The 21,979-nt window shown below is 35.5% G+C and overlaps 3 protein-coding genes and 1 pseudogene across 4 annotated transcripts; all 4 read left to right on the top strand.

Annotated features, from left to right (window-relative positions):
- Positions 1 to 251: 251 nt before the first annotated feature.
- Positions 252 to 4,561, top strand: LOC107832866 (oocyte zinc finger protein XlCOF6-like; annotated as a pseudogene).
- A 993-nt stretch (positions 4,562 to 5,554) lies between these two features.
- Positions 5,555 to 9,411, top strand: LOC103147879 (gastrula zinc finger protein XlCGF26.1-like). Of its 2 annotated transcripts, XM_016678861.1 has the most exons (3): positions 5,755 to 5,845; positions 5,920 to 5,979; positions 6,468 to 9,411. In XM_016678861.1, the coding sequence occupies exon 3, from the start codon at positions 6,563 to 6,565 to the stop codon at positions 8,264 to 8,266; it is 1,704 nt and encodes a 567-aa protein (XP_016534347.1). In that variant the 5' UTR covers positions 5,755 to 5,845; positions 5,920 to 5,979; positions 6,468 to 6,562; the 3' UTR covers positions 8,267 to 9,411. The 2 variants fall into 2 exon arrangements, with proteins under 2 accessions (XP_007566494.1, XP_016534347.1); XM_007566432.2 differs by lacking the exon at positions 5,920 to 5,979 and having other exon boundaries at positions 5,555 to 5,845.
- Positions 9,412 to 10,861: 1,450 nt separating this feature from the next.
- On the top strand, positions 10,862 to 15,821 carry LOC103147875 (gastrula zinc finger protein XlCGF57.1-like; the record flags this gene model as incomplete). The annotated part of the gene is made up of 3 exons (XM_016678828.1): positions 10,862 to 11,105; positions 12,486 to 13,700; positions 13,953 to 15,821. Coding segments are annotated over 3 exons (1,797 nt in total), but the record flags the coding sequence as incomplete, so codon positions are not given.
- A 1,130-nt stretch (positions 15,822 to 16,951) lies between these two features.
- On the top strand, positions 16,952 to 20,650 carry LOC103147876 (gastrula zinc finger protein XlCGF26.1-like). The gene is made up of 2 exons (XM_007566427.2): positions 16,952 to 17,279; positions 18,336 to 20,650. Exons 1-2 carry the CDS (start codon positions 17,090 to 17,092, stop codon positions 19,823 to 19,825), a joined length of 1,680 nt encoding a protein of 559 aa, XP_007566489.1. The 5' UTR covers positions 16,952 to 17,089; the 3' UTR covers positions 19,826 to 20,650.
- The last annotated feature ends 1,329 nt before the right edge of the window (positions 20,651 to 21,979 follow it).

Raw genomic sequence — 21,979 nt, 5'->3', positions numbered from 1 at the left:
ACAAATTAGAAAATTGCTGTTTTTATAAATGTAGATATGTATATGTAATAGATCTATATTTAAGTGTATGTATATATAGAATAAATTAAATCCTCATGAACCACACTGCTTACCAGTAGGTTGCGGTAATGCTTACCTAACGGCCTTTGTCAACCGACATTTAAACTCAAGAAGAAGAACTGTGAAGCTAGCAGTGTTAGCTTTCCTTCTACTTGGACTCAATCTAGAGTTTGACCATCTGCGGGCTGAATATGTGAATGTTTACAGCAATAATGTCTTCAGTCCAGCTAAAACGAGAGTTCATCAATGAGCAGTTAGGTCCTGCTGAAGAAACATTCACAGAGTTTAAGGAAATTATCGTGAAGGAGGAAGAGATGGACGATCAGCGCAGACTGCTGGATTTCGCTCGGACACCGCAGCTCACTTCACACCGAAAAGGTAAGAAACGCAAATGAAACCACCGTCTTGCTGATGACGGAGGATGTAGATTTCGGGTTTAAAGCGTTCATTTTGGGACATATCAGCGGAAATCAGGCAATGAAGCTGAAGTTGGCGTGTTGTTGTTTCAGCAAAAACGTCTACAGCAAAACTGCAATTTGTTTTACTACCGTGAGCATCTTTAGTCTGCTGTAATTTGGAAAGTACCAAGCTTAAACTCTTGCATTTCAGAGATTCATTGGGAAGGGGAAAAAAAAAACTATATGATGACAGGACCCTCTGACATTAATTACCAAAAACTATAGCTTCTTTTACTGAATATATTTATTTCATTTACTCTGAGTTAATGTCCCAGAATAATCCTTAGATCATTTTGATGGATGCAACCACAAAAAAGTTGTTTTATTAATTTGTGTCATGAAGTGTAGCCTCAACAAAATGATTTTTAAATGCATTGTATATTTATATTTAGGTCAAAAGAGTTTAACAAATTCAAACCAGATTAAAAATATGAGAAGTGTGTCAAGTTCTTTCTAAATCAGAAAGGTGTAGAGCAAACTTGAGGTAATATAATAGCAAATAATGTATCCCAAAAAAAGAGTATTTAAAACTTATTTGATTATAAAGGGTACATTTTGAAGTGTAATAAGTTAATATTACATTAACTTATTGCTATTTGTTTTATTTCCAATTTTGTTTTATTTAGTTTTCATTTTCATGAACGATATCATTTTTATATAATATATTATATATTTAATAATTTTTTAAACTTGCTGACCATTTCATTGATTACACATTAATTTATTTTCTCCTGTAATATTTTCTCCCCTCCTGTTTTCACCTTTGTTTATTTACAGATTTGTTTCTGTTTCCCTCATCTTTTGTTTTTCCTTCTGACTCTTTGTAGGAGGTAAAGTGACAAAGTGGTAAGGGAGTCAATTTCTCTCTTATTGACCAACATCAAGATCCAATCTCTAAGTTGGGAAAGTTCTTATTTAAACATTTTTGATGCAATATTTACCACTTTATCTGCTTTATTGAGCCATTTAGTAATTTATATTTTCGTTGCCAATAAAGTCCTCTACATGAACAAAGAAGTTCTAAAAAGGGGATAGTTTATTGCAGAAATGTATTCCAGAAAGAGATAAAGCAGAGGAGAGAGAAAGAAAAGATGGAGGCAAGGGAACAATTTAAATCTAATAGTTTAATTATCTGTGATGCCAACTCAGCAAAGACAGAAGTCATGAGTTCGATTAAACTATTTAGGAAGTTTTTCAACAAAGTTGTTACTATTGAGACAAATGTAGCTGAGTAGGATGAGAATATGAAGCCAAAAGGGAATAGAGCCACATATACTGTTATGATGACAAATAGAAAAGAAAATTAAGAGGAACAGTGATTATAAAGGATGTATTTTTTTTTTAAACATACCATAGCTTATTAGACTACAATACATTCAGACTAAATTCATGTTTTCCAAAACATTTTAGGATTTAACCCTAAAGTTAGCTACTTATCAATTAAAGTTAAGTGTTTTTTTTAAACCCACAATAGAAAAACTTTCTCCTGTGTTTTTGTTTCCAGACGATCTACAGGATTATGTTTGGAAAGAGGAGGTTTCTTCTGACCAGCAGCTCTGGAAACGGGAGAGTGATTCCAGTTTGGACCAGGAGGAACCAGAACCTCTGCAGATGAAAGAAGAGCAGCAAGAGACAGAACATCCCTGGACTAAAGAGGAAGTATTGGAGATCTGCATAGGTGAGCATGAAGACCAACTTGAACTGAAGCAGGAGAATAAAGACACATTTATGGTGACTTCAAATGATGAAGAAAAGAACCACATTAAACCAGATCCAGTCAGGAACCAAGTCATCTCTCAGGACTTCAGTGAATCTGAGAACCAGGATCAAGAAGGAAACCATCATAAAGACTCAGAATCCAAGCAAGATAAAGCACAGAAACTAGATAAGAGCTATCTGAAAACCACAAAGAGTAACAACTGTGACAATTCAAAACCCAGAAGGGACATTTTTACTCAAAATAATAACTTGACCCAGCAGTCGAAAAGGCAGATAGGTGAGAAGCGTTTTCCATGTACAACATGTGGAAAATGTTTTATAAAACAAGGACACTTAATGGTTCACATAAGAATTCACACAGGTGAGAGACCTTTCAAGTGTCTGTCCTGTGGAAAAAGCTTCACTAAAAAATCAGTTCTTGATGAACATGTCAGAATTCACTCAGGTGAGAAGCCTTTCTCTTGTGTGATTTGTGGCAAAAGTTTTGGCCGAAAATGTAATTTGACTTATCACATGATGCTTCACACAGATGAAAGGCCTTATACCTGCAATACCTGTGAAAAGACTTTCAAATCAAAAGTTTCATTGAATGATCACATGAGGATTCACACAGACGAGAAGCCATTTTTGTGCGTGACCTGTGGGGAAGGGTTTATTCGAAAATGCCAATTAATAGTTCACATTAGAACTCACACTGGCGAGAAGCCTTTTAAATGTCAGTCCTGTGGAAAAAGCTTCATTACAAAGTCTGATTTGAATAAGCATGTCAGAATTCACACAGGTGAGAAGCCTTTTAAATGTCTGTACTGTGGAAAAAGCTTTACTAGAAAATCAGATTTTAATAAGCACATCACAATTCACACAGGTGAGAAACCTTTTAAATGTCTGTACTGTGGTAAAAGCTTCATAAGAAAATCAGATTTTAATAGGCACGTCAGAATTCACACAGGTGCGAAGCTTCTCTCTTGTACGATTTGTGAGAAAACTTTCAATGAAAAGGCTCATTTGACCAATCACATGAGGCGTCACACAGATGAAAGGCCTTTTACCTGTAATATCTGCGAAAAAACTTTCAGAGCAAGAAGCTCACTAACTGAACATATGACAGTTCACACAGGCGAGAAGCGCTTTTTGTGTGTTACCTGTGGAGAACGGTTTAATCGAAAAGGCCAGTTAGTGGTTCACATTAGAAGACACACAGGTGAGAAGCCCTTTCTGTGTGGGTTCTGTGGAAAAGCTTTCCATCATAGCCACACCTTAAGAGTTCACTTCATGGCTCACACATTAGAGACTCATTTTCAATGTACGACATGTGGAAAAAGTTACAAAGAAAAAGTCAATTTCACAATTCACATGAGGACTCACACAGAGGAGAAGTCCTCGTCTTGTACGATTTGTGGCGAACAATTTGCTCAAAAGGGGGATTTGTCTGATCACGTGAGAATTCACACAGATGAAAAACCTTTTCCCTGTGATGCGTGTGAAAAAACCTTCAGATCTAAAGACGCATTGAATAAACACCAGAGAGTTCACACGGGTGAGAAGCCGTTCTTTTGTGTGATTTGTGGCAAAGGTTTTTCTCAAAAAGTGCATTTGACTAATCACGTGAGGATTCACACAGATGAAAGGCCGTTTCCCTGTGATGTCTGCGAAAAAACTTTCAGAAGAAAAGACTTACTGAATAGACACATGAGGGTTCACACAGGCGAGAAGCCATTTTTGTGCAAGACATGTGGAAAAGCATTTTGCCACAGCAGTAGCTTAAAAACTCATTTCATAACTCACACAGATGAGAAACCTTTTCAATGTGTTGCGTGCGAAAAAAGTTAACTTAGAAAAACAGATTTGATACGTCACATGAGAACTCACTCTGACGAGTCTAAGTGAGAACACTCTAGAACAGGGGAACCCAAATTCGGCCTTCCGGGGCCGGCATCCTGCATGTTTTAGTTCTCTCCCTGGTGGTAATGTCAACCTTTTCACCGTGTCGGTGTTCTTCTTAGGCCTTCTAATGAGTCATCATTTGATCCAGTTTTGCATTCGTTACATAAAATTACAAACAGAAATGTTGAACAAGTTGTCAAAGTTTCATGCATTTTTTTTTTGTTATGATTCATTCCTGAAAAATTAAAATTAAATTATTTTCTCTCAAGTGAACCTCTTCTTTTACAGATGATATTCTTTATAGTGGTGCACAGCTTTACCCAAAGGCTGCTCCCTTTGGGTAAAGCCTTATGTTTGTTGTAAATACAGTAAGTTTGTACTTTACTTTTGAACAGTGCAGTGAATTGCAATGAGCATATGAAATAAAAATGTAAGACATGTATTTGATGTCTTGTGCTCATTTACCTCACTAACTGTAGATCTCATTTGTCTGTGCAAATTATATTTAGTGGTGTCAAGCAGGTACTGTTTAACCAGATTGGACTTTTTTTGCATTGGAAAACACTTTCAGAGTGAACTGTCACAATGAAAACATGACAAATCCATTTTACAATATTTTTAATAAAGAATGGTGTCCAGATTTTAGCAAGTGATGCTGTTGCACTTTGTGTTAATTGTTTTGAGAAATGCACTAGCTGTGGTGCAAACCTTAATGAGAGAAAAGCAACCAAGCTACTGAGGAAAAATTGCAGAACTGAAACGTCCTCAGTCGGCAGAACTTTTTCACGTTTGGTTACATATTTTAGAAGTAAATTATTTTTGAAGCAGGGAAAATGCAACAGGCTGAACGTGATAATTTGTCATCTTTGTGTTTTCTTGTATTCATTATTTTTTCAGATTTTTGTTCAAAACAGTTTAGCTGTTGCCCTGTGTTTTATCAACAATGACAATTCTACAGTTTGTGTAAAAAAATTATGTAGTAAAACCTGTAAAATATTAAAACTTCAGAATGTTAAAGAACTTTGTTTACAGGCTGGTGTCTGTAGTTCACTTTTATTCTGAAGTCCAAAAACCACAGATTTTTTTTTCTTAAATGTTTAACAGCATTAAAGGTGTTTCTATTGTTTGGTTTAAAGTTTAAATTATTGTTGAGTTATAAACTGCGTTGGCTTGGTGAATATGAAATATTAAGAATATAAAATCAAATTACCTCAAATCCTTTTATCTTCCTTCACACAGAACTTTTTTATGAGCTCCAAGCACTTCACTAGAGAGTGCTTTTGCTCAAAGACATAAACCACCATCATAATATTACACAGTTATATTTTTGGCTCTTCCACAGGCGATATTTAATTATATTTTTCTGACATATTTTGCATGATAGTATCTTGGTCTTTGCGGTCGGCTTCAGACCAGTTGGTGGCGGTAACGATCTGTTTAATTGTTTGCTAACCGCCATTACATATCAAGAAGAAGAAGAAGCAGGAGAAGAGCGTTAGCTTTCCTTCTACTTGTAGTCTGATTATCTCTTTTCTGAATATGAGTGTTTGCTATAAAAATGTCTTCAGTCCAGCTTGAACAAGAGTTCATCAACGAGCAGTTAACTGCTACTGAGGAAACATTCACGGAGATTAAAGAAATAATCGTTAAAGAGGAAGAGATGGACGATCAGCACCGACTGCTGGATTTCTCCCGGACATCCCAGACTATTTTACACGGAAAAGGTATTAGATACAGGCGATGCTAACGTTTTAATGCCGACTGCGATTTTAATGTCATTTTTTAATTGCTTTATTAGCGGTGAACGAAGATAAAGTTGCCTTCCGGTTGTAGCTTCAGCTCTAAGAAACGGCTAACGGTGAATTCACCTAATTTCTCAATGTCCTGAATATTTTTAATCTGTTCCTATTCGAAAGCTATAAAACCCTTTAAACCTAAACAGGATTGTTTCATATGATTGACAGAATCTTTCAGACATAGTTTTGTGATTCGTGGCAGTTCAATAAAGTATATTAATTGGTAGAGACGCTTGACTTACAGCACCATTGTAACATGCCATATGGTTGAGCAGCGTTAAAATGTGAGGTTTTAAGGAAGCCCATACTGCTTCAAGAGCTCAAACTAAAAATTTATAACATTTTTATTCATGGAAATTGTAGAATTGTCATTCTCTTTGTACAGATATAAAATTGCCTCGTACTAATGGTTTGTTGAACTGAAATGCATTGAGACTAAAATCTTCTGAGATTCAGCTAATTTTAGGACTAAATACTTCTCAAAGCATGTTTGTATGCATAGATTAAAGTGAATAGAAACCCTCTCTCCTGTGTTTTGTTTGATTTCCAGATGATCTACAGGATTATGTTTGGAAAGAGAAGCAGCAGCTCTGCAAGCAGGAGAGTGATTCCAGTTTGGACCAGGAGGAACCAGAACCTCTGCAGATGAAAGAAGAGCAGCAGGAACCAGTACATTCATGGATTAAAGAGGAAGTGTTGGAGATCTGCATAGGTGAGCATGGAGAGCAGCTTGAACTGAAGCAGGAGACTGAAGATACCTTTTTGTTGACTCCTTCACACAAAGAAAATGACCACATTGAACCGGAACCAATGAGAGGCCAGATAATATCTGAGGACTTTAATGAAACTGAGAACCAGGATCAAGAAGGAAACCATCAGAAAGACTCAGGATCAAAGCAAGATAAAGCACCGAAACCAAATGAGAGATGTCAGAAAACCATAAAGCGTAAAAAGTGTCCAAATTCAAAACCAAAAAGACATGGCAATTTGTGTTCTTGTAAGAGATGTGGTGATTTCTTACCTCAAAATACTAACTTGGCTCAGCACTTGAATTATCACACAAGTGAGAAGCGTTTTCCATGTGCAACATGTGGAAAAAGTTATATAAACAAAGGACATTTAACTGTTCACATGAGAATTCACACAGGTGAGAGACCTTTCAAATGTCTTTCTTGTGAAAAAACCTTCACTACCAAACCTTTTCTTGAGGCGCATGTCAGAGTCCACACAGGTGAGAAGCCTTTCTCTTGCACCATTTGTGGCAAAAGTTTTACTCAAAAAGGTAATTTGACTACTCATATGAGGCTCCATACAGACGAGAGGCCCTTTTCCTGTGATACCTGTGAAAAAACTTTCAAAAGAAAAGATTCACTGAATGAACACATGAGGGTTCACACGGGTAAGAAGCCATTTGTGTGCAAGACCTGTGGAAAACACTTTAATCGACAATACCTGTTGATGGTTCACACAAGAATTCACACTGGTGATAAGCCCTTCAAATGTCTGTCCTGTGGAAAACGCTTCACCACAAAACCTGTTCTTGATGCACATGGCAGAATTCACACAGGTGAGAAGCCTTTCTCCTGTATGATTTGTGACAAAAATTTTACTGACAAAGGGCATCTGACCAATCACATAAAGTGTCACACAGATGAAAGGCCTTTTCCTTGTAATACTTGCTTAAAAACCTTCAGATCAAAACATTCACTGAAAGAACATGTAAGAATTCATACCGGTGAGAAGCCCTTTCTGTGTGTGACCTGTGGAAAAAGGTTTAATCAAAAAAATCAGTTAAAGGTTCACATAAGAAGTCATACGGGCGAGAAGCCGTTTCTGTGTGTGACCTGTGGAAAGGGATTCAATCAAAAGCACCAGTTAGTTGTTCACACAAGAAGCCATACAGGTGAGAAGCCCTTTTTGTGTGTGATCTGTGGGAACGCATTCAGCGACGGCAGTAGCTTAAAAGCTCACTTCATGACGCACACAAATGAGAAACCTTTGCAATTTATGACGTGTGGAAAAAGTTTGATTAACAAAAGTCAGTTAACGGTTAACATGAGAACTGGCAAGGAGGGGAGGCTTTTCAAATGTCTGTTCTGTGGAAAGAACTTCACAAGAAAATCTGTTTTCGATGAGCATGTCAGAATTCACACGGGTGAGAAGCCTTTCACTTGCATGATTTGTGGCAAGGGTTTTACTCAAAAAGGTAATTTGACTTCTCACATGGCACATCACACTGATGAAAGGCCCTTTTCCTGTAATTCGTGTGAGAAGACTTTCAAAAGAAAAGATTCGTTAAATAAACACATGAGAGTTCACACAGATGAGAAGCCACAAGAATGCACGTAAGAGGCCTTTTTGCTACTGTGACCTGTGTGAAAATGTCCGTGTGTCATTTTAACTGGTAATCCAACAATTAATCTGAAAACGTGCAACAGAAAAAATTTTATATTATAAGCCTTGTAAAAATGTCCAGCATCGGAATTAGAAAAATGTTTAAATCTGTTTCTCACATTTGATTTAACATTTAAATTCTTGAGTTTCATCATTTGACTTGGCAAAAAGTCATTTGAATTAACAATAAAAATTTTAGAGATGCTAAACTCCTCTAGAAGTTTGAACTTTCTACTTTTTAGTTTCTTTAAAGTGCAAATTTAGCAACTAATTTCAGTGCTGCTGCTTTTGATTCTTTGGATGTGTTCTGTACCTCTAAAATATAAATTTGTTTTCCTCATATTTTTGTTTTCTGCTGTGGCTGTTACTCCTTAAGTTGATCAAACAATAAAAAAAACCTTAATTTTTAATATGGTTTCCTATGAATGACAAAAGATATTTGGTGTTTTGTCACATTTTCAGACAATCTAAAAAAAGTTATCTATATTTTGTAATGGTATTAAAGTGGTCAGATTATGTTTACGGAATGTGATTGCATTCATTATTTTTGTGGTCAATGTTTGGTAAATTTAGTTGATTACTCAAGACAAAGTGAGTTTGAACATGTTGGTTGGCTATCAGAAATAAATGTGGAAAGAAATGTGAACACAGTGTGGAACGGAAAGAAAAAACATGTTTGAGTGTCTGGGTGCGGTATGCTCCTTTTTCTATTTGGATGATCAATCACAAAATTATATTTTGTGTGTAAAATATGTGGTTTGGTTGGAGAAAAGGTGAAAAAAGTCATCCTTAATTGTTGAATTGATGCGGAACAGAAAAGGTTGATTAAAGTAATACAGGAAGGCCAAAATATACTGAATCATTTTACAAAAGTAAATGATTCAGTTAAAAAAAAACACACTGTGCGAACTGCCTGGTTCTCAGTTTTCACTGAGACAGGAGGACAGCCTTTGGACAATGCACCGCATGAGACACAGAAGAGAACTTTCAGGGAAACTTTTGGCTCCACATTCAACCTGAGAGTCATCGATCACATTTCTGTTCACCTACAATTGTGAAGGTGGAGTTTTATGCTTTGAAAATAAATCAGCGCAGCTGGATCTGTGTTGATGCTATGGCATGAGACTGAAACTCTCCAGTTTGGAGCTAAACATTTATTCACTCATATCCCACAAAGAAACAGCACCACCCTTATTTTAAAAAAGACACCAATAAGTGAGTTAAGAAGATAATATTTTCATTTTCACATTGTGTATATTAAAGTGTTGATGTGGGAGTAAATTTAAGTAAATTGTCCAGGAGTTTTTGTTGCGTGGGTGATGTGGTCACCTCTAGCAGAAGGAAAAAATGAAATACCTACTTAATCCAGAAGATGGCAGCAGTAGGTGGTGTAAATATTCTTCCAGACAGTTTCACATCATTATACCAGAGTTTTAACTCAAAGCAGGGAAAGGCATAAATAACGGTATTTCAGCATACACAGGAGATGTTATTGCAATATTAGACTCAGAACCATAAAGATAAATTATTTGTTTGGATTCCAGTTCACAGTAGAACAAGGTAATTATTTGGTAGCAGATCAGAGATTTTAATATAAATTGAGCATGCTCCGTATACATGATGAGCCTAATGATCAACTATTTATTAGTCATGCTATTGCATATAATTCATACATATTATGGCAACAAATAAGCTGTGAATCAGCTTCAGCAAAATAGAGATTAAAAATTTATTAAAATAGAAAATGAGGTGACAAAAGCAAAAGAAGGACGAGCTAAAAATATATTTTTTTTCATTTTCGGTAAACACGGCAATGGAAAATGTGATTGCTGTAGAGTTGGAGTCAATATTACTGTTTCAGAAATATGATAAAGCAGAAAACCGATTCATATTCTGAATTAAAACCAAACTAGATCACCCTCATTTAAGTAGAAGTAGCTCATTAATTCAGGTAATTTTTAACTACCATAACCCGATGCATTTCCATAAATTATCTTGTGCACTAGCCAGCATTTCCCTGAAATTCCAAACTTATGTGAATTTTCTAAAAATTACATTATTTTTGAAACCCTGAGAAAAGAAAAGAAACTCAAAAGGGCAAATACTTCATTCACAATTGTCATTTGAAAAGAAATAAATAAAAAAATCCCCACTTTACACAAACAACTCTGCCACCTTTTGTTATCTATTAAAATTAATGAACAAATGAATCATATAATAAACTATCTAGTCATTTTTTTAAATATTTTTTAAATAATTTTTTAAAATATTTTTTTCTCATTTATTTATCTATTTTGGTTTATAGATTACTTTTCATTGTCGGTTTGTGTTTTGGTTTTTTCTCACTTGTTTGTGTTTGGAAGCAGACCGTGCTAGCTATTTCAGCTTTGAATACATTTGTTATTGATGCCGTATTTGTTGTACATGCAGTTAATAACGATTAAAAAAAAGAAAAGAAAATCAAAACCGTATCTTGCTGTTATCCCTCCAGACCAGCTGGTGGCGGTAAAGACCTGATTCAATGTGTAAAGAAGAAGAAGAAGTAGCTAAGACGTGATCCTAGCAACGTTAGCTTTCCTTCTGCTTGCAGTCATTCTGCGGATTTTGATCCATTTATGGGCTGAATATCTGTTTGCAGTCAGAATGTCTTCGATCAATCTTCAACGAGAGTTGAGCAACGAGCAGGAAACTTCTGCTGACGAAACATTGACAGAGTTTAATGGAACCGTGAAGAAGGAGGAAGAGGTAAATGGTTGGGACAGCCAAACGCCCCGGACCGCATTACACCGAACTGGTATGAAACAATGTTACACTGTATTATGTGACCAGCGTTTATATTAGAGTCTAACTGATTTTGATTTTGGGCTATGAATGTTCCCAACTGGACGGTTGTTGTGCCAGAATAAAACCCATGATCATACTGTTAAAATACTAGTAAGTAGCTGTGATAAATATTTCTTAAAATTAATTAATATTGAAAGTTTTTCACATTGATCAATCCATCTAGGACTTTGTGATTGTTTTTGCAATCCAAATAACTTCTAATTCAGAAATATTTGCAAGACATTTAGCAATATTTGCTCTATAATTTAGATTTTTGTTGTTTTCCATCTTGATCAGACTATAATTTTATAATCAATGTTTTTGAACATTTTTGCAGAAAATGTGCGATAAACTCTCAATTATACATTAGAGCTAAAATAGTGCAGCGATCTGTTGATTTTGTATGAGTTTCCTTGATTGTGTAATTGGTGAAAAGTGGAGTGACTGGTTTTAATTTGGCAGCAAACAGTTAAAATATTTAATCACACACTTTTTATCTTGAAGGTTCTGTTTACGCTTTCCTCTGGTGTATTTGGCCAAATTAAGATATTGTGGGCTAGATTTGGCCCCCGGGCCTTGAGTTTGACACGTGTATTAGAGGAAACAGTCACCAGAGACAGTTTGGTTTTATATCCTATGACAATCTATATTTTAATAATAGTTATAATTCAGTACAAAGAGCCATTTTTGTCCTCAGTCCAGCTAAACAAACATTTTTTATAGCCTTAAATGTTGCCTGACTTGTAATTTTAATCTATTAATCCGTTGTCATTTTAAAGAATCACAGTTTTATTTATATTTTGGTATTTAAATTAAAATAAAAACAAAAAATAGCATAGAATGTACAAAAAGAGTGCATACATTTTCCCCCTTCAGATGTTATTTATAAAAAACAAATAATAATAAAAAATCTTATAGTTTTCAAGCCAGTGATAAGAAAAACAGCATCACTTGATTATATTTAGTAGTGACGGATTTAATGTTTTTGTATATTTTACACATCTGTTCCAAATTTGAAAAACAAAAGATGCTAAACTTGCTAACTTGTTTACTCTAAATTCAGCATTTGTCTGCAGATGCTTCCAAATCATGAAAATAATGGTGAACCGCTCTTTCAGAATGCAAATTAATTAGAGCATCTTTGCTTTATGCTACGCCTGCAAGGTTAAAATCATTACCTATAATAAGTAGCATGATATAATCTAATCACAATTGACACTAACTCTAGGAGGCATGTTGCATTCATAGTGTAGCCTAGGAATAATGGCGGGCACCAAATTCAAATTGGGACTAATTGCACTGGCAGATAACCTACAAAAAGCCTTTCTCTTGTGTTTGTTTGCCTTTCTAGATGATTTGCAGAATTACATTTGGAAAGAAGAGGAGGATCCCTCTGACCAGCAGCTCTGCAAAAAGGAGACGGATTCCAGTTTGGACCAGAAGGATTTAGAACCTCTGCAGATAAAAGAAGAGCATCAAGAACCAGAACATCCCTGGACTAAAGAGGAACCTTTAGAGCTCTGCATAAGTAAGCAGGAAGAGCAACTTGAACTGAAGCAGGAGAATGAAGATACATCAATAGTGAGTCCAGCTCATGAAGACAAGTACCACATTAAACCAGAACCACTTGTGGACCAAGTTGTCTCTCAGGTTTATAATCAAACTGAGCTCCAGGATTGCGAAGGAAATCCTAATAAAATCTCAGGATCACAGCAAGATGAAGGGCGGAAACAAAACAAGAGTCATCAGAAAACCATGAAGGGCAACAACTGTGTCAACAATTCAAAATGCAAAACGGACAAGAAAGCACGCACAGGAGCCGCTGTGTATTCTTGTAAAATATGTGGTGAGGCTTTTAGTGAAAGTAGTAACTTGACTCAGCACTTGAAAAGTCACAAAGGTGAGAAGCGTTTTCAGTGTACGTGTGGAAAGAGTTTTACAAAACAAGGAAATTTAACAGCGCACATGAGAATTCACACAGGTGAGAAGCCCTTTTCCTGTAACACCTGTGAAAAAACGTTCAGATTGAAACATTCATTAAATAAACACATGAGGATTCACTCGGGTGTGAGGCCGTTTAAATGTCTGTCCTGTGGAAAAAGCTTCATCACAAAACCTGCTTATGTTAAACATGTCAGAATTCACACAGGTGAGAAGCCTTTCTCTTGCACCATTTGTGGCAAGAGTTTTATTGACAAAGGTCACTTGACTAATCACTTGAGGACTCACACAGATGAAAAACCTTTCCCCTGTAACTCCTGTGAAAAAACTTTCAGATCTAAATATTCATTAATTGAACACATGACAGTTCACACAGGTGTGAAACCCTTTTCGTGTGAGACTTGTGGACAAGGATTTATTAAAAAACGTCAGTTAATAGTTCACATGGGACGTCACACAGGTGTGAACCCGTATTTGTGTGTCATCTGTGGTAAAGCGTTCAGCCACAGCGGTAGTTTAAAAACTCACTTTGTAACGCACACAAATGAGGAGTCGCACTGTGTGACATGTGGAAAACGTTTCATAAGCAAAACAGGTTTAACACGTCACATGAGAATTCACACAGGTGAGAACCTTTTCAAATGTCAGTTCTGTGGAAAAGGCTTCACTCAGAAATCTTTTCTGGATGACCACGTCAGAATTCACACAGGTGAGAAGCCTTTCACGTGTGTGATTTGTCTCAAAAGTTTTGCTCGAAAAGTTAATTTGACTGATCACATGAGAAGTCACACAGATGAAAAGGTGTTTTCCTGTCATGCTTGTGAAAAAAGCTACAGATCCAAACCGTCATTGAACAAACACATGAAAATTCACACAGGTGAGAAGCCTTTTTTGTGCCACACCTGTGGAAAAAGCTTTGTTACAAAGTCCGAATGTAATAAACACATGAAAATTCACACTGGGGAGAAGCCTTTTGTGTGCAACACTTGTGGAAAAAGCTTTGCCGCAAGCTCTGATTGCAACAAGCATATTAGAATTCACACAGGTGAGAAGCCTTACTCTTGTACCGTTTGTGGTAAGCGTTTTACTCTAAAAGCTTATTTGCCTCAACACATGATGATTCACACAAATGAAAGGCCTTTTCGCTGTAATACCTGTGAAAAAACTTTCAAAAGAAAAGATTCACTGAATAAACATGAGCGTTTACACAGGTGATAAGCCCCTTTTGTGCAGGACCTGTCATTATGTAAATATCAAACATAGCTTTAAAGAAATTTGACTTTACAATGTGATGTCTTGAAAATGACATCTGTCTCTTTAAGAAGCTCCTACGCCTTCCAGTAGAAAATATTAACTTTATGCTGTTTACAAACCATCTTAGGAGTGTTGGACTAAAGAAGTTCATATAAGCTCAGCCTACAAGCAGTTCCACCAGGTGTTTGCTAATTGCTGCTGCCACTAGTCTACAGGAGCAGAAGCACATATCGAGAAAGTAGACTTTATGGAAGTAGGTGGCACTTTATGATAGCAAGTGTTTAGGTACCCCTGAAGATTAAATGATTTCTCAAACATGCATGAAAGAATCAAAACAAACACCACCAAGTATGTTTTTGATGAGGGAATAACATTTATAACATAATATTCTCATACCCCCTGTTAAAATAAAAAACAATATTAAAACAAAAACACTCACATTGGTGACAAGTAGAAGCCACAGCAGCCATTTGTGTTTCCTAATTGACCCATATAGTTATAAACAAATATGGATTTATTGAGTAATGGCTTACTACAATTCTTTTCAATTGTCTTCAATTGTTTTTGTGCATTTCTCTGATCAGAAGTAAATTTCTCATAACTGTTTGTTTCACAGGATTTGGTCCTTTCTGCTCATCATGCCAGTTGTTTCTTATTCCTTCCTACAGATTGCAAACCCGTTTGCTGCCATACCATCCTCTGCTTTTTTATTTTACATAATCTGCTTATGCCATGTCAAATTGTGCTGTCGGTATTAATGCTGAATTGTCGTTGTTGAACTGTCAAGCCAATATTTTTCTTCAGTTATTCCTGAAATTGTCTTCCAAATCAAACATTTTCTGTCAGGTGAACCTCAGTACTTTGCCTTTTCATGTTGCTATGAATAAATTAGAACTGCAAAGAGCATTTGCGGTAAAAATGTCAAATGTATTCAGTGCCTGGTGGCCATTTACCTAACATACTGTAGATTTAAAACGGCTTTGCAAGTATTTCTATAGTGCTGTCTTGAGTATTTTCAGGCACTATCACCAAGATTTGACTGGCGAGACCCTTTGTCTGATAAACTTGAAGCCAAATCGAACAGAAAACTAATCTTTTTCTCCAGCAAACATATTACTGTATTGCTTATATATATATATTAAACTCTAAACATGTTTATTTATATGGTACTATGATGACTCTAATGATGATGGTTTGTTGGAATCAGATTGTTTTTTTGGTGGATTTTTATACCCGGCCGTCTGTTGCCCTTCGCAAAGTGCATAATCCCAACCTGATGAGGAAATGTGAAAAAATGTCTACTGACTGTTTTATTAAGTGGTAATCCAACAGTTTTTATTTTATTTTACAAAAAAGTTGTAAACCTTGTAAACATCAGGATGCCAAAGAGATCAGATGTCTGTAGTTCACTACTGAGCTGAAAGTCCTAAAATCACGGAAACATGTTTTGTCTGAGAGTTTAATGAGATTAAAGCGTTTTCATTTGATTTAAATGGGAAATTATTTTAGTTTTATCTTCATTTTACTTGATTTAAAAACCCTTCTGTGTTAAGAAGCATAAGAAAGGCCAGTGTATTTAAATAAATTGTACTCTTCTAGAGGTTCAAACTATATTTTTAGTCATTTGACGAACACTTTGTCCAGTTCCAAGCGCAAAGAGTCAAGAACTCATATTGAGCGAGTGTGTGTAAAATGCACAGAGCACACATTGTTCTTTTACCAAACATGTATGCACTCACACCAGTCTCACTGCCAATTAGTGCAAATGTGTGAGATTTTCAATGTTTACTAATGTCATTTTTACCTGAAACAAATCATCCACCATACACTTTCTGTAAACGTGTCTTACAAATCTATCATAAACATTATGTAATGTTAAATATTAGGACGTCAACAAACTGATTTTAAAGGCAGGAGTCTGTAGTTTGCTATCAAAATTAATCTTGAAATCACTGAAAAATGCTCTTGCTGTCAATAAAGTTTAAATTTTTGATTAGTTTGAACATTCTTGGATAAAAAGCCTTTTGATTTCTGAATAGAAAATTATTTAACAAGCTACTACTGTGTGTTTTCCAGACAGATAATGGATAAAGCCATTTTATAGCACAGTCAAGTAACTAAATGGTACTTTCTGTTGTTATTAAAATGCTGTATTTATCGACCATGAAAGAAATACGATTTAGCAATTTATCACTTGTCTCTAGGAATTTCCTGCTCACTAACATGTCATGTTTTATTTTACCCTATATTTTCTTAATGATTGAAAGTAGTTTAGAATCTATAATGAAGAAATATAAAAAATTAGATTAACTTGCTTATTGTGAAGGTCATTCAACCACATCTGTGCTAACTCAGAAGACTGAAGACCTTTTAAATTTTATTGATAAAAATAATTGGAGTTGTTGTTTTAGACTTCAGTTTTTTGTGAGGAAGTAACCAGACAAGTGGTTGGAATCCTAAACAGAGTAAAAAAAAGAACTAGATTTGATTGATTAACTTAACTATACCTGATAAAATAATTATCAGGCAACATTATTTGTTGCCTGATAATTATTTATCAGGCAACAAATAAATAATTATTTATTTGTTGCCATGACCATGATATCATGACGCTGCAGTCCACCTTTCAGACCGGTTGGTGGCGGTAGTGACCTGCAATGTTGTTTCTCAACCGCCAACAGACAAACAGAAGAAAATAACTGTGATGCTAGCAGCGCTAGCTTTCCTTCTGCTAGTAGGCTGGTCCTCTGTGGGCTGAATATGTCGATGTTTGCTGTAAAAATGTCTTCAGTCCAGCTTCAAGGAGAGTCGATCAACGAGCAGGTACCTCCTGCTGAGGAAACATTCACAGAGTTTAATGAAATCATCGTGAAGGAGGAAGAGATGGATGATCAGCGCAAACTTTCCCCGGATTTCACCTCGACACCTCAGATAATCTTACACAGAACGGGTATGAAACACCTCTAATGATGATTCAGGAAGCATATTACGGTTTTAAAGCATTCGTTTTAAGAAGATTTTCTTTTTTTAACGGAAACTAGGCAATGAAGCTAAGTCACTTCCGGTGGTTTATTTTTGGAGAAACGTCTAACGGGCGAATAAATCCACCTTAGACTCTTGAAACCTGGACTAGACGGTTCTACAACAAGGGTATTCAAATCAAGTCATCCGGGTTTGGTGTCTTAACTTTTAGGTTTGCCTCTACTTCAGCGAACTGGATTCAGACCCCAAGTATTTTGTGCAAAAGCAAAACTGCGGCACACCAAGAATACAGGGAGCTCTCTCCTCACATATGGATTAGTTACACACAGACTGATGTTTTAAATTGTTTATTTCTGTTAATGATGATGATCTCTTGCTTACGCTTAATTAAAACATGACATTTAGAATTAGAATATTACATCGGGCCAGGAAAGACTTTTTAATGCAGCAGTACGGGTTTAATGAAAAGTTTGTCTAATACCTACTCAGGTTATGCTATTAATCTGTCAAACATCAGAACCCGTAATGTAATTCATTGAATATGACTTTATATTTATAAATTCTTAATGAACAAGTCAAAAATAACAAACTGATCTTTTTAAAATAAAGCAGGTTAACTTTTTAAATTCTGTACATAAATCATAATTGTGTTATGTCAGTACTTTCTTAACCAGATTGTGTTATTTTTAAAAATGTGCATGTCTCCCAACTTCTGCTCCAGGCTGCTATAGAAACTCCAAACTTTTCCAAGCTATTGTAATTAATTTAAATTTCAAATGGTTAATGAAAAATATTTTTGTAGTGATTTGATTTTGTATGTTGAAATTAAAAACTACATTTGATGACAGGATTTTCCTTCAAAGTCTATTGGACTGAAATGTGTTTTTGATGAAAGAAATGTTTAAATTCAGTTTTACTGGATACTTTTTTAAGCATCTTTATGTTCAGGGAATGCTTAAAGTGAACTGTTTGTTGTTTTGCATACAATAGAAAGACTTTCTCCTGTGTATGTTTGCCTTTCCAGACCACCAACTGGGTTATGCTTGGAAAGAGGAGGATTCCTCTGACCAGCACCTCTGTAAACAAGAGACGGATCCCAGTTTGGACCAGGAGGAACCAGAACCTCTGCAGATGAAAGAGGAGGAGCCAGAGCATCCCTTTATTAAAGAGGAGGTATTGGAGATCTGCATAGGTGAGCATGAAGATCAGCTTGAACTGAAGCAGGAGAATGAAGATACATATGTGGTGACTCCGACTCATGAAGACATTAACCTCGTTGAACCAGAACTAATGAAAGATCAAATCATCTCTCAGGACTGTAATGAAACTGAGAATCAGGACCAAGAAGGAAGCCACCATAAAGACTCAGGATCAAAGGAAGACAATGGGCCAGAGCAAAATGAGAAATGTCAGGAAACCATAAAGTGTAAAAACTGTGTTGATCATTCAGAACCCAGAAGGGACAAGAAAAGTCAAGCAGAAAACTCAGCTCAACACAGGAGAAGCCGCACAGATGAGAGGCCTTTCGAATGTCTCACTTGTGATGAAAGCTTCACTACAAACTCTAATATTAATAAGCATGTCAGAAATCACACAGCTGAGAAGTGTTTTATATGTGTGACCTGTGGAAAAAGTCATAATCAGAAAATCTTATTGCAGGTTCACATGAGAACCCACACAGTTGAAAAACCTTTCAAATGTCAGCCCTGTGGAAAAAGCTTCCCTAGAAAAGAGCATTTGGCTAAACACACCAGAGTTCACTCTTGTGGCAAAGGTTTTACTCAAACAATGCATTTGACCACTCACATGAAGCTTCACACAGATGAAAGGTCTTTTCCCTGTAACACTTGTGAGAAAACTTTTAAAAGCAAAAAATTATTAACTAAACACACGAGAGTCCACACACATGTGAAATCCCTTTCGTGCGTGACCTGTGGCAAAAAATGTAGTCACAAACATCAGTTATTGAGTCACATAAGAAGTCACACAGGTGAGAAGCCCTTTTTGTGTGTGACCTGTGGAAAAGCATTCAGCTACAGTTGTTGCTTAAAAACTCACTTAATAGTTCACACACGTGAGAGACATTATCCATGTCAGACTTGTGGAAAAAGTTTTATGAGAAAAAACGATTTAAGAGTTCACATAAACTCTCACACAGGTGAGACACGTGTCCAGTGTACAACATGTGGAAAATATTACATGGACAAAAATAGTTTAGCACGTCACATGAGAAATCACACAGGTGAGAGACCTTTTGTATGTCAGTCCTGTGGAAAGAGCTTTACCCGTAAAGTTATTCTTGATCAGCATGAGAGAATTCACACAGGCGAGAAGCCTTTCTCTTGTACGATTTGTGGCAAAAGTTTTAATCAAAAAGCTTCTTTGTCTCATCACATGTTGCTCCACACAGGTGAAATGCCCTTTTCCTGCAACACCTGCGGAAAATCCTTTAGATCAAAACGTTCATTGAATAAACATGAGAGTTCACACAGGGAAGAAGTCCTTTTGGTGTAGGATTTTTTTGGAGAACCATTCTGCAACAGCTTAAAAGTTCACTTTTAATGTTGAAAAGGTTAGGCAAACAAGACAGTATTGAGAGTTTTTGAAAATCAATTTCCAATAGTAAATGTGTCCCAATAAAGGACGTTGTTAGAAGTTCTTGAGTACCGTGGTTAATGAAGATTATTAACGTAGATGGAGCTGTTCTGTTAGATCTTAGTTCTGCTTTTGACCTGATTGATTGTGATTTTCTGTTAGATAAAACTAATGACTAAAAGTGTTTATTTGTATACTTGTACATTTAATTACTTCTTGCTAGTTATGCATCTCAACTTTAAAATAGCAGTTCATTTCTAAAAGAATTGTGTGCAATTCCACAGGGCTGTTGCTTAGGACCTTTATTGTTTTCCATTTTCACCAGTGACTTGCCTTTTATCTCATCACTAGAACTGTCTTATCTCACTTGCAGTAATGACATTTGGTCCAGAGAAACATCTAAACAAACTACAATTAGTCCAAAATGAGGCAGCACTTCTTGTAGAAACTATCCCAGATATAAAAATATTCTTGGCATAAACAGAACATTAGGTTGGTCATTGGTGAAAAATAAGACTGAGAAGATGTAGAAATATTTTGTTATTCTAAAATACTAAATGTTTTGTATGATGAACTTGCATTTTTCAAAACCCGATTGTGATCAATATGCTGTTTTTGGATTGAATTTTAAATATGTTAATATACAGATTAAATTTGGTGTGTTGTGTGAACAATTTGAAACTCCTGGAATATTCAAGCTGTCTTCTGTTCATTAAACTTTGTATTCCTTTACATCTTCTGGTCAACTTGATGTGGGTCAAGTGACATTTTGTTTTTCTTAATGAAGTTTGACAGGAAAAAAAAAGAACATGTAATGTCTAGATGGGAAAAACCACAATAAAATGAGAGAATGAGCCTTGAACAAAGAAATAGTCTTATTCTAGTAATAAAAACTTGTTTGATGTAAACCATAAGATAATTTGTTGGTACTTTATGATAACTTTGTTAATTAATAATATGGAGTCTCCTAAGAGATATGGGACTTTTTTTATTGTGTCTTCCTTTGCAATAAGCAAACACCTTGGTCTATACTAAAGAAAAATACATAAAACTTCAGATATCTCACAAATTATGTTAACAATAGATGGAAAAATCCTGCAAGAGAAAGTGTGATGGCCACCCTAAGAAAGATATTCAGTATTCAATTATGCTGCAGGAACTGATTAGTACATTATTGCAACAAAATTCAAAACATTTTGCAAGATAAAAATACTCCCTGTTCGCTACGGGGTTCCTTCAGAAATGCACAACAAACAAAGCTATGTGCAAAATGCAAAAAACAGGCCTACATAAGTATATATGGAAGTAAATATGTGCCATTCAAATCCTAATGGCACATATTTACTTCCATACATTCACTGTTTTAACCATTTAATTTCAAGTTATTGTTAATTTAAAAACATTGAAGTTTGATAAACTTTTGTACAACTTTCTGAATCTCGTCTGATAATTTCCAGCAGGACTTACCTGTGTCCTCATTATCATTACATTTTCCTGGAGTTATTCCAGGTGGAGTTGTTGGTTTCCTACATTGTAAACTTTAACATCCTGTATTTGAGTTTCATAAGAAAATACACCCCAGGTTGCCACATATACAACATTTTTTTGGGTAAATTTCTCTTTAAAACAAAATGACAATGTAACTGATACCATTTGTTTCAAATAATATTTTCCAATTTAACTCTGCCTGTGTAAAGGTTTAATACATATTTAAAAAAATACTTTTAATATTAATAAACTTATTTTTATACATTAATTTATATAGTTTGTACAAAGTATGGTTGATTATTATTGTCTTCAATATTTGAATCTGTTGTCTTAGTTGTATTTTTCTCTTTTCTGCTGCAGCTTCCTCTATTATAATGAAAAGATTTTACGTTTTTCAAAGAGAACTGGCACTGCATGAGAACTCTTTAGTTGTGATGATCGTATGATCCACAAAGTGGCGGTAATGTAAAAACATAAAAGTCGACAGTCATGAAACCCCCAAGATGAACAAGATGAAAAAGAGGAAGAACAAAGCACGTGGTCTGTTTTGTGAAATGTTCGAGTATATATATATATATATATATA

Source organism: Poecilia formosa, unplaced genomic scaffold, assembly GCF_000485575.1.
Source record: "Poecilia formosa unplaced genomic scaffold, Poecilia_formosa-5.1.2 Scaffold192, whole genome shotgun sequence".
Taxonomy (NCBI): Eukaryota; Metazoa; Chordata; class Actinopteri; order Cyprinodontiformes; family Poeciliidae; genus Poecilia; species Poecilia formosa.
The sequence above is the reverse complement of the archived record's forward strand: the minus strand, read 5'-3'. Positions and strand labels throughout refer to the sequence as shown.

What these genes read in the sequence shown, in the direction of transcription:
- LOC103147879 (XM_007566432.2), top strand. Translation starts at nt 5,680, where the DNA reads ATGTCTTCAGTCCAGCTTGAACAAGAGTTCATCAACGAGCAGTTAACT. An exon ending in GACTATTTTACACGGAAAAG is followed by an intron (nt 5,846 to 6,467) that starts GTATTAGATACA and finishes TTTGATTTCCAG; the next exon opens with ATGATCTACAGGATTATGTT.
- LOC103147876 (XM_007566427.2), top strand. Translation starts at nt 17,090, where the DNA reads ATGTCGATGTTTGCTGTAAAAATGTCTTCAGTCCAGCTTCAAGGAGAG. An exon ending in GATAATCTTACACAGAACGG is followed by an intron (nt 17,280 to 18,335) that starts GTATGAAACACC and finishes TTGCCTTTCCAG; the next exon opens with ACCACCAACTGGGTTATGCT.